Raw genomic sequence first — 12,656 nt, 5'->3', positions numbered from 1 at the left:
CCCTCTGTCAGGCTCTGCACCTGCCTTTACTCAACCTATTTGCCACAGCTGATCATTATCCCCTCCTTGACAGCTTTCTAGAATCCCATCCTCACTCGTTTTCCTTCTCAACACCCCAGCACTAGAGTGATCAACCTTGGAACCTCTTCTCTTCCCTATCTACACTTCCTGTGAGATCACAGTCAGATTTATGGCTTTAAATAACATCTGTATACAGAAGACTCCCACATTTTAATCTCCAACCTCCCCCAGGAGCTCCACACTCGTATATCCAACTGCCTACCTGACACCTCCACAGGGGTGTCTAATAAACACCCCAAATTCAGCATATCCAAATAGAACTCATGACCTGCCCCTCAAAACCTGGTGCTTCTGAGGCCTTCCCAGTCTCAGTAAACAGCAAACCGTATTTCTGGTTCCTCGGGCCAAACACCTCACAGGCACCCTTGATTCTTCCCCTGCTCTACAAACGCATCCAAATCCTCAGATCTAGTGTGGCACTACCTTCAAAAATATATCCTGAATCTGACCATTCTTCGTGACCATGTCACTGCCACCATGGTCCTGGTGACACCTCTAGGCTGGATGCTCAGGAGCCTCCAACCACTCTCCTGCTGCTGTCCCACACACTTCTCTCCTCACACCCCCCAAGGCCCCATGTCATCTGATGCCCCACTGCCCTCTGGCCTCAGTCTCCACTTCTCACCTTAACTGCACCTGTCACGGGCTCAACTACGTTCCCCACAAAATTCATAAGAAGTCTTAACCCCAAGTACATCAGAATGTGACTGTACAGTTGCCTCTTGAACTACATGGGGGTTAGGGGCACCAACCCCTCACTGTGCAATCAAAAATCCATGTGTAACTTTTGACTCCCCCAAAACTTAACTACTAATAACCTACTGTTGAACAGAAGCCTTACTGATAACAAGCAATTAACACTTATTTTGCAGTGTTATATGTATTATATACTGTATTCTTAAAATAATACCTAATTTCTTAATTTTCATCAGTATTTTGAGGCTGCAGTTTATCTGTGAGTTTTTTCAAATTGTTGCAAATCTCCGAAAAATGTTGATTTTATTGAAAAAACAATTCATGTAGAGGTGGACCTGCACAGTTCAAATACTTTTTTCCCCAAGTGTCAAGTATAGTTGGAGATACTGCCTTTAAAGAGACAATTAAGGGGCGCCTGGGTGGCGCAGTCGGTTAAGCGTCCGACTTCAGCCAGGTCACGATCTCGCGGTCCGTGAGTTCGAGCCCCGCGTCAGGCTCTGGGCTGATGGCTCAGAGCCTGGAGCCTGTTTCCGATTCTGTGTCTCCCTCTCTCTCTGGCCCTCCCCCGTTCATGCTCTGTCTCTCTCTGTCCCAAAAATAAATAAACGTTGAAAAAAAAAAATTTTTAAAAAATAAATAAATAAAGAGACAATTAAGGTTAAATGAGATCACTAGGGTGGGCCCTAATCCAATACAACTGGGGTCCTTAGAAGAAGAGGAGATTAGGACGGACGGATGGACAGACGCATGCACACACACACACACACACACACACACACACCAGAAGACACAGACAGAGAGAAGACAGCCATCAGCAAACCAAGGAGAGCGGCCTCAGGAGGAAGCAGTCCCGCCAACACTTTGACCTCGGCTTCTAACCCCCAGGACAGTGAGAAAAGAACATCGGTTGTGTAGGCCTCGCGTGCGGTACTTCAGTCTGGCAGCCCTGGCCGCACCACATTCACGCCCTTGTCTCCTCGGTACACCAAGTATGCGTGTCCCAGGGCCTGCGCAGTCACCTTCCCTGTAGGCAGGGCTGTGGATTCTACCACATCCATTTTCAGCTGCTGAAATGGAGGCTTGAGGGTATTAAATGACTTGCCCAAGTAAGGCAAGAGAAAAGACCAAATCAAATTTTATCTGGTTCTGTGATGTATGTGAACTATCTCCACACCTGACCGATACTCAATACAGAGAAAAAATACAGAGAAAAAATAAACTCACTTTTCGACCCAGAGCACTGAGACAAGCTTCACCCCTCTCTTCTGCGCTTTGTCCCAAGTGCTCTGGTATCCATCTTTGAACACCACATGAGTTACTTGTTTGTTAAAAGTTTTTGAAACCTGTAGACAAAAGGCAGAAAACAAAATGTAAATTACCACTTATGAACAATTGGATAAGTAAAGTTGATCAAAAAGGACACTTTATTCAATATTTGTCAAAAGGAAAACATCTAAACTGCCCACCCCAGCAATTCCATTTCTCAGAATCTGTCACACAAAACTACTCTAACAAATGCACCAAGCCACTTAAAAAACCTATCTGCTCCAGTTAGGATGGTGTGTTATGCGTGTGTTTATCTCTACTCCCTCTCAAAAAACCTCTGACGTGAAGAGTTAGAGTTGGCAACGCGTTTTCAGTAGAGAGCATGGGAGCCGAGTCAGATAATTAAGGACATTTAAGACAAGCTTTCTACACCAAAGACACAAACAAAATGAAATTCACAGGAAACAGACAATAAAGAGAATACTTATGAAATTAAAACACTTATTTAACATATTTGGAAGGAAATAACATTCATTTAAATCTTCAGAAGATATTGTGCTCATGAAAAATTATCTCTAAGATGGGGAAAATATTTTTTTAAAAGGATCAGAAAACTAAAGAGCTCTTGGAAATTAACAGTATCATGCCATAAGTAAAAAAAAAAATGCCTATAGAAATGCTGGACAATAATATACTTGAGAAACTCTCCCCTGAAGGACAACAAAAAGACAAGGAGATGGATGCAATAGAAGATAAGTAATAACATCAGCTCAGACCAGGAGAATGAGGGGCTAAGTAAGAATAGTTGAAGAAATACAAGAATAGAGAAAATGGAAAAGAAATCGGTAAAGAAATAATCCAAGAAAAACTTCTCAAACGAAAGGGCATGGATTCTAGATCAAAAGGATCCCTAAGGGCCCAGCATGAGAATGAAAGCAGTGCCACACTGAGCATATTATCGTGACATTTTAGTAGAGCCGGAGTAAAGAAAGATTTAATATTCTTTAAAGGTGAAGGTGGGGATAAATCACACTCAACAGTGAGACACGACAATGGCATCAAGTTTCCCAAAAGCAATCTGGAAGTCAGAAACAATGGAAAAGTGCCTTCAAGGAAAAATAATATACACCTAGCATTTCACAATCAGCTAAAATATCAATCAAAGGTAAAGAAAGGTATAACAAAGGCATGTTCAAACTCATAGGGTCAAAGAATTTTCCTCTTCTATGTAATCTTTCCAGAAATAGAAGTCATCCAATACATAATTCTTTCAACAACAGTTAATTTTATCAAGATAATATATGCACACTGTTGGGAAATATAAAGGTAAATATCAAAAGAAGTATAAAACTGATCTGAAAAAGGCTGCCTTAATAAAACAGAATGAGAAGTGTAGATCAAAGGATTGTTGGTTTCTCTTTGTTTTTACTATGAACTTCACGGCACTGCACAATTGCCCTTTTAAGCAACATGTATGTATTGTTTTGATAAAATACACAAACATACCTCTTTGTCTATCTACCTACCAGAAGGCCATGGAGAGCTGTTGAGGCAGTGAGGGATTATTACTGAGCCAAGATTCTAGGTACAGATGGACACAATCAGAAGAGTTTAGCATTCTGGGTTATTCTTTTCCTAGGGCTTTGTCAAATTTGGCAAACACTGCATAGCACTTCTAAATGCCTCTGAGGACAAGGGGGACAAAAATTGGACTGCCGGCCTCAGAATGGGAAAAGGGAATCTGGCAAAGCCCTCACATCTTGGATGGAGACCCCAAAGGGCTGATACAGAAGCAAGGGTGAACCACACCTACAGGGACCCACACAGGTCTACAGTCCAGTTTTAAATAATCTCCAATCCTGCAAATGGATTAAGATAATCCTGGATTATGAGCACTAAAAACATCATGACTGAAGCAAACGTGAATCTATTTTGAAAAACGAAAATACAATTCTAGGTCTCAAACTAATGCTGAACAATTTTAAATATATACAATACTCAACTAAAAAACAAAAGCAAAACAAAAAAATGCCCAACAACAAACAAAATATCAAGCTTATCTAGAGATGAAGTGAGAACATAAACCACTAGATAAAACAGAAAAGCAGACCTAGATGCTGCAACTTACCCAACAAAGCCTTGTGGAACACAGGGAAAGCCCAGCTTCAGGAGAAATGGAGAAGTACAATGCTGTGGAGAGTTTAGCTAAGCTACTCCAGGGTACTGCTGCCGTGGCATCCATTTTGTTTGGCCAAGCAGCCTGCAGGGGTCTTAAACCAGCACTAACCCCTCATGCAAGCACACACCCTAGATAGCAGCCCCCACAGTCACAAGCAAATGTCAGTTCCCCAGGGGAACCTTGTGACCAACCATCTCCTTCACCTCCAAGGTCATTCCCCTTGTGTACCCCTTCAATAAGATCCCATGGAGCTACCAAAACCTTACTCTTTGATGTGAATTGACTAATCCATCCCCAGCCTAGGAAGCCCAAAGCATCCATCCTTGAGCCCTGCCTTCTCTCTGGCTGCACCCTGCCCTGACCTCCCGATGTGGCCCCTCCAGGTATGTCAGGTACCTCCTCCAGGACCTGTTAATAATAAACTGTTTCAGTTTCTCTATGGCTTGTTGTTGAACTGTGTTCACCATTCAGCACCTTGAGTTCCACTTAACAAATGTTAATTTAACAATGTCATAAAAAAAATGCATATATAAAAAGAAGGTTGAATATCAATGCACCCATCTGAAATAGCTGGAAAAAGAGCAACTAATTAAAACCAAAGACTGAGTTAGGTGATTACAAAAATAAGGCCAGAATTAATACAAATGAAAAGGAGGATCAAGAACACCAAAAGTCGGTTCTTTGGAGAAACTAATAAAGTCAGTAAAACCCAGATAAACGTTATAAGGAAAATAAGAGAGAAGGCACAAATAACCACTATCAGTATGAAGAAGGTATCATCACTATAGATCATGAAGACATTAAAAGATTCAAACAGAATATTATGAATAGCTTTGATCCAATAAATTTGAAAAATTTAGATAAAATGGATACATTTCTAAGAAAAAAAAACAGCTTTCTAAAATCACTTATAAGAATAGAAAAAATGCATAATCCTGTTTTCAAACAAATTAAAAACTGTAACAAAGTTTTTTAAAAATCTACAAAGAAAACGCCAGGACTAGTTGGCTTCATCAGCAAATTATATGAAAAATTTTTTAAATAAATAATACCAAACCATACCAACTTAGAACAAAAAAGAGTCACAATTCTGCAACTTGTTTTATAAAACCAGCACACTAGTACTAAACCACAGGAACAAAAATGACTAGCCAGTATCACTCCCTGAATATTTGCAAAAAAGAAAAAGAAAGCAAACTGTACCAACAATTATACAGAAAGGATAATACAACCCCATCCCTTGAGTTTATTCCATGACTACAAAGTTGGTTAACATTGAAATAAATGGTTATTCACTACGTTAACAAAGTAAATCTTAAGATCATCTCATTACGTGCAGAAAACACATTTGATGAAATCAAAAAGTGGATTCATGAAGAAAACTCTTAGCAAGTTAGGACCTGATGTTTAAAAAAAACTGCATTAGGCATACAATAGGTCTTATATATGTAATCTAAAAAACAAAACAGACTCATAAATACAGAGAACTGGTGGGTACCAGAGGATAGAGGGGTGAGGAAATGGGCAAAATATGTGAAGGTATAAACTTCCAGTTACAAAATAAGTCATGGAGATGAAAAGTACACCATAGGGAATACAGTCAATAGTACTGTAATAACTTTGGTGCCAGATGGTAGCTGGATTTACCCTGGTGATCATTTCCTAATATATATGTGTGGAATTCTGTTATAAACCTGAAGCTAATATAATATCGTATGTCAACTACACTCCAATTAAAAAAAAATTGCATTAGGTGGGGCTACAGGAGAAAATGGTGGCCTCCACAGGAGTTAAAGTTCCTCCTCGTAATTTTTGCTTGTTGGAAGAACTTGAAGAAGGACAAAAAGGAGTAGGCGATGGTATGGTTAGCTGGGGCCTTGAAGATGATGAAGATATGACACCTCTAAGGTGGGAAGGCATGATTATTGGACCACCATGGACAAAAACAATATATAGCTTGAAAGCAGAATGTGGACCTAAATACCGAGAAGCTCCTCCATCAGTTAGATTTGTAACCAAAATTAATATGAATGGAATTAATAATTCCAGTAGAATGGTGGGTGCATGGAGTATACCAGTGTCAGCAAAATGGCAAAATTCATATAGCATTAAAGTTGTACTTCAAGAGCTAAGACGTCTCACGATGTCCAAAGAAAATGTGAAGCTTCCACAGCCACCAGAATGACATACAATAATTAATTTTAGTGGATCTCAAACTTGTCTTAAATCAACAACCTTCTACTCATGTTAAATGACAATGCAAAATACCCACACATTAAGTAAAAGAATTCCAGCTGGTAAACATGACCTGGAAATTTGTGAGAATATATTTAATATATGTACACCATTATATTTTCAGCTCACTGGAGGAAAAACGCGGCACCATTTTTTTTCTCTTGTTAAGGCACTGTCATTTAACCATAAACCGGGAGTACTCAGAATTCAGGTTTACAAGATGAAAGCATGGAGAATCAGATGCTGTGGAAGCATGTGTTTCTGAAAAGTAAAAAAATCTCAAAAAGGAAAAACAGAAATGGCATGCTTTATCCATCTTAGTGAAAGAGATTCAAGTTGAAATTGTCTAAAGTAGCAGGTACAATGAATCTCATCACAAATTGTGTTAATTTTTGAAGCGGTGTCGGTGCTGACCACTAGTAGTATCAAAAATATGTTCAGGATTGTTTTGATACCTGTATTATAATAAAAAAATGTTGTGGGGGAAGCCGATGGGTATCTGTTAAAAGTGATTCCTGTGTGTTACGTGTAACAGACACGGTAAATATTTGTTTACAATCTTTGACAAAACATGCATTTAAGAGAAATCAACAAAAAAGGAAACAGTTATATGGATATGTGATTTCGAGATTAAAGTTAGTCTTAAAATGTAAAAAGAAAAAAAACTGCATTAGGTGAAAATTTCAAAAGTTTTCCCTTGAGTAGAGGAATCAGACAGATGCCTGATACATGCACTCTATTCAACACTGGTCCTCACCAGTGCAGTACATCAAGAAAAAGAAATAAAAGGTATGAGGATTAGAAAAATAGAAATAAAATTAGAAAAAATAGAAATAAAAATAGAAGTAAAATTCAAAAAATTGAATATTATGTGTACATAATATTCAATTGTGTATTTTTTTTAAATCCTAAAAAAGCCCTATCTCATAAATGAATTTGCCAAGTCTTCTGGACACAAGGCAGATATGCAAAAATTAACTATTTCTATATACAAGTAACAGAAAAAGGAATTTAGAAGATGCCATTTATTTATTTAAAAAAATTTTTTTTTAGCGTTTATTTATTTTTGAGACAGAGAGAGACAGAGCATGAACGGGGGAAGGTCAGAGAGAAAGGGAGACACAGAATCTGAAACAGGCTCCAGGCTCTGAGCTGTCAGCACAGAGCCTGACACGGGGCTCGAACTCACGGACTGTGAGAACGTGACCTGAGCCGAAGTAAGACACTTAACTGACTGAGCCACCCAGGTGCCCCAGAAGATGCCATTTATAATAGCATCAAAACTGCCCAGAGAAAACTATAAAACATAAAGAAATTAAAGAAACCAAAATCAACAAAGGCATACAGGTTCGTGGGCTGGAAAATTCAATTTCATAAAAATGTCAGTTCTCTCCATACTGGTCTATTTTTATCAATCCTAATCCCATTCAAAAATTTTTAAAAGCTTTATGCTGCACACTGATAAACTGATTCTTATATATTTGGAAAAGCAAAAGTCAAAGAACAGCCAGGACACCTTGGAAGGAAAAAAAAGAAAGACTTCTGAAGTTTCATTATAAAGAACACTTAAGACTGGTTTGTCATGAGAACAGATACACAGATACAGAAACATACGGTGAACTGACTGATGACAAAGGTATTACTTCGGAGACCAGTTAAAGGAGATTTGTCAATGAATGGTGCTAAGATAAAAGAATATTCACATGGAAAAAAATGAAACAACTATTTCATACCATGTATAAAAACCAATTCCAGATGCACCGTAAATCTAGATGTAAAAGGCAAAATAAGGCTTTCAGAAAATAACACAGGAGAAATCTTCATAACCTTGGTATAGGCACAGACAGTTGTGTTTTTTTAAACAAGACCCACACAACAAAGCTCACCACAAAGAAATAATCTGGGTTACAATTACCGACAAAAGATACCATAGAGAAGATGAAAAGACAAACCACAGAGTTAACTGAAAATCTTGCAATTCATATGGCCAGAAAAGATTCTGGTCAACTGAAAAATAGAGAGAATGCTTACAAATCAAGAAGGAAAAACCCAATGGAAATTAAGAGCTGGAGCCCTGAACAGACTCAAAATAAATATACGAAAACATGCAGAAAGATAGAATTTCAAGCCATGATGATATACCACCAGACACGCACCAGATGCGGACAGAAAGACAAAACCAAGTACAGTTGGCAGTGGGGCTCTCGAACGCTGCTAGAAGTAACAGGTGTCAAGTCGGAACCATCGCTGTCTCCCTCAGATGTGAAAATGGCCTATCACACAGGAAAACTGCTTGTTTTCAGAGGATACATACCGAACCTGTTTGGGGGCAAATTTTATCTGGGACTTACTTTCAAACAGTTTAGGAAAAAACACTTTCACACATAAATATACTGCATAGAAGAAACGATGACGCAACAAGTATGTTAAGATGTTAACAATTATTGAGTCAGGGTGCCTGGGTGGCTCAGTTGGTTGAGCGTCCGCCTTCAGCTCAGGTCACGATCTCGCGGTCTGTGAGTTCGAGCCCCACGTTGGGCTCTGGGCTGATGGCTCAGAGCCTGGAGCCTGCTTCTGATTCTGTGTCTCCCTCTCTTTCTGTCCCTCCCCCATTCATTCTCTGTCTCTCTCTGTCTCAAAAATAAATAAACGTTAAAAAAAATTAAAAAAAAAATTGAGTCACTCTGTTCAACTTTTCTATCTGAAAATTTTCTCAATTAAAAGGTGAGAAACAGGGGCGCCTGGCAGGGCTCAGCCAGTTAAGCATCCGACTCTTGGTCTCGGCTCAGGTTATGATCTCAAGGTCCGCGTCAGGCTCTGCACCAACAGCGTGGTGATTCTCTCCCTCTCTCTGCCCTTCCCCTGCTTACTCTCACTCTCTCAAAAATAAACAACCTTAAAGCAAAAAAAAAAAGAGAAAAACAAAAAGATCCAAGGAGATCTAAGATCTTAATACTACTCTTTTTTTTTTTAATTTTTTTTAAGTTTATCACTTTTGAGAGAGAGACAGAGAGAGGGGTAGACACAGAATCCAAAGCAGGCTCCAGGCTCCGAGCTGTCAGGACAGAGCCTCACGCGGGGCTCGAACTCACAATCCACAAGATCAAGACCTGAGCTGAAGTCGGACGCTCAACCATCTGAGCCACCCAGGCACCCCTTAATACTACGATTAAAGGCCATTTTGTCAGCTCCCACACTCCACGGCCTTTTTCTCAGCCAGTGTAATTTGTTTTAGCCCAAGTATGCAGCAGGTATCAAAACAAAGCCTTTGATCTCTCCATCAGGGAAGGGACTAAGACAACAAAATTTAGAAGCACCCTCTCTGCCCGTAGGTGAATGCCACCCTGGGTTTTACACCCTGGGCACCTCTCTTGCCTCGGCCTAAACTCTGGCCCTGCCTTCAACGATGTTCTCACCAAGTTAATGGTTTTAAAGTTCCATCTTTGAAGTTCATCCCTCTTCTGACGTGCAGACTTGTTTTCCAGAATCTCCTGGCATTCTCCTTTCGTCCTTGGGTCCAGGGCTCCCATCACCTGTCCTCCACACACTAAATAGGCTCCACTCTCAGCACCTTTCATCCTAAACACCTGAGCCATGACACCTGGCCCACAGGGTCTTGCCCCTAAAATGTTACCTGTAGCCTTAACTATCTCAAATTCCCTACGTGTGGATCCAAATGTCCGTCAGATGTTTTCAATAGGCCCAAATTCGCAATCTTTCCCTTAAAAGATTTCTTCCTCCTCCTATATTTCTCACTTCGGCCAACAACATCCTGCATCCAATTAACCAATGGCAGAAGCCCCGTGTCTATCCTAGAGTCTCCTCTCACCACCCACAAAACCAACTGTTCTGTAATCTTACTGTTATAATGTGGTCCTATCATGCAACGTGGCCCACCCGCCACCTACCCACTGCCTTTGTCCTTCTTCCTTCATGTTCTAAGCAGTAACTCCCAAAACAAGAAAATCCAAGTATTTCTATCACGTAAAGAGGACTGCCACGCGCAGCCGGGGGAAAATGACTTTCTCACCTTTGCTCCCATGTCCACAAGTTGGTTTGTAAATGTCTTTGAATAATTTTCTGTTCCGTTTACTGACCAGACTTCAACATAGGCCACTACATCTGAAAACAAACAAGATATTAACACGCAACCGATTTAGGGCCCCTGGGTGGCTGGTGGGTTAAGGATCAGACTTCCGCTCGGGTCATGATCTCACAGTTCCTGGGCGTCGGGCTGAGAGCTCCCAGCCTGCTTGGGATTCTCTTTCTCTCTATCAAAAATTAACAAATACTAAAAAAATTTTTTTAAAAACCCACGACATGTAATATATTTGAAATTCTAACATTCCTCTCCAAGGATTTCAACAGATTTTCATCTTGTTCTACTTACATCAGAAAGTAAATTTAAAGCTTCTTCTAACAAACACCTACGCCAAATAGCATCAGTGCTACTAGGGTTCTTAAAACTTCAAGCCAAGAACAACTTTATTCATGCGCACGGGGGGCTTACCTTAACGCTGGATGCTCTCCCCAAATTCCCAAACCCTGCTTAGCTCCCCAAATTCCCAAACCGTGCTCAACTCTCCTAGTGAAGAGCATGTTCTCCACAAAGGGCCATACAACCGCCCAACTTTACACTGTGTACAGGGGGGCAGCCCCTCGCATCCACCGAGGGTGGTGACACACGGGACTCAAGGACAGTCCCCACACCCTACAGGGGCGGTGACAGCACCGCACTGGGGGACAGTCGCCTCCATGCCCCACAGGATAACCCCCCCACTCGCCAAAGGGGCACCCCACAGGGACAGTGACAGTACTGGACTCAGAGAGCCCCCCTCCCCACAGGGACACCCCACAGGGACAGTGACAGTACTGGACTCAGGGATACCCCACAGGGACGATGGCAGTACTGGACTCGGGGACAGTCCCTGCCACACCGCACAGGGATGGTGACAGCCCCCCACTCCCCACAGGGACACCCCACAGGGACGGTGACGGTAGTGGACTCAGGGACAGCCCCCCACTCCCCACAGGGACACCCCACAGGGACGGTGACAGCCCCCCACTCCCCACAGGGACACCCCACAGGGACGGTGACGGTACTGGACTCGGGGACAGTCCCCCCACTCCCTACAGGGACACCCCACAGGGACGGTGACGGTAGTGGACTCAGGGACACCCCACAGGGAGGGTGACAGCCCCCCACTCCCCACAGGGACATCCCACAGGGACGGTGACGGTAGCGGACTCGGGGACAGCCCCCCACTCCCCACAGGGGCACCCCACAGGGACGGTGACGGTACTGGACTCGGGGACGGCCCCCCACTCCCTACAGGGGCAGCCCACAGGGACGGTGACGGTAGTGGACTCAGGGACACCCCACAGGGACGGTGACGGTAGTGGACTCGGGGACAGCCCCCCACTCCCCACAGGGACACCCCACAGGGAGGGTGACAGCCCCCCACTCCCCACAGGGACACCCCACAGGGACGGTGACAGCCCCCCACTCTCCACAGGGACGGTGAGAACACCGCACACGGAGACAGCCTCCCTCCACAGGATGCCGGGCTGACTTCCGGAAAGGCCAAGCTCGCGTCCCCACGAGCCCCGCGAGCTCCGTCCACACGCTCGCCGAGATCTGGGCGCCCGCCCTCAAGCCCGCCCGCCGCCTCCGACTCAACTCCCAGAGTGCGGGAATTCCCCTCACCTTTCAAGACCCCGCCGCCTGGCGTCCCGGGAGCCTCCATGAGAGACCCGCAACACGCGAACCCGCTGCACCGTCCCAGGCCGCGCTAGCCAAGAGCGGGTGGCACTGAGCATGCGCAGGACTGACGCGCGCCCCTCCCCTCCGGCTCTGAGGAAATCTGCTAATCCGCGTTTTCTAAACAGCCCGGGGAGGAGGAGCGTTGGTAAAGTCCCAGCTCGCGTTAAAGGAGACCGAGGGGCTTTTCCAGCGCCCAGACTCGGATTCGTCCAGCAGCCTATTAACGCTGGTCAGCGTCCCCCTCTGCGAGTCTTTCGGTCCTCTCGGAAATTACGAGGACGGGTGTCCCCAAAAATCCCCGAATCAAACCCTTCTGTCTCCGTAAGGACACTTGGAAGCTTCCCGGAGCCACATCTGGCGCACCAGGGAGCGGCGGACGCTTAGGAGGCACAGTCCTAGGTCGCAGGCCGGATGGGACTTCCGAGAGGTAACTGC

General features: G+C 43.3%; 2 protein-coding genes across 2 annotated transcripts in view; one reads left to right on the top strand and one right to left on the bottom strand.

Moving 5' to 3' along the window:
- MCPH1 (microcephalin 1) overlaps positions 1–12,287 on the bottom strand; it is a 271,811-nt gene extending 259,524 nt beyond the window's left edge. Inside the window, 3 exon segments of the mRNA XM_030312052.2 lie at positions 2,002–2,120; positions 10,488–10,579; positions 12,165–12,287. Of these exon segments, the coding sequence (XP_030167912.1) occupies positions 2,002–2,120; positions 10,488–10,579; positions 12,165–12,204 (251 nt within the window). The 5' untranslated portion in view covers positions 12,205–12,287.
- LOC115511729 (ubiquitin-conjugating enzyme E2 variant 2-like) lies at positions 5,994–6,429 on the top strand. Its single transcript, XM_032592797.1, has one exon. The coding sequence runs from the start codon at positions 5,994–5,996 to the stop codon at positions 6,405–6,407; it is 414 nt and encodes a 137-aa protein (XP_032448688.1). The 3' UTR covers positions 6,408–6,429.
- Positions 12,288–12,656: the final 369 nt, after the last annotated feature.

This window comes from Lynx canadensis, chromosome B1 (assembly GCF_007474595.2).
Source record: "Lynx canadensis isolate LIC74 chromosome B1, mLynCan4.pri.v2, whole genome shotgun sequence".
In the NCBI taxonomy this organism is placed as follows: Eukaryota; Metazoa; Chordata; class Mammalia; order Carnivora; family Felidae; genus Lynx; species Lynx canadensis.
This window is presented reverse-complemented; position numbering and strand designations above follow the sequence as displayed.

Bases quoted from the DNA above. Each gene is read 5' to 3' on its own strand.
- LOC115511729 (XM_032592797.1), top strand. From the start codon at position 5,994: ATGGTGGCCTCCACAGGAGTTAAAGTTCCTCCTCGTAATTTTTGCTTG.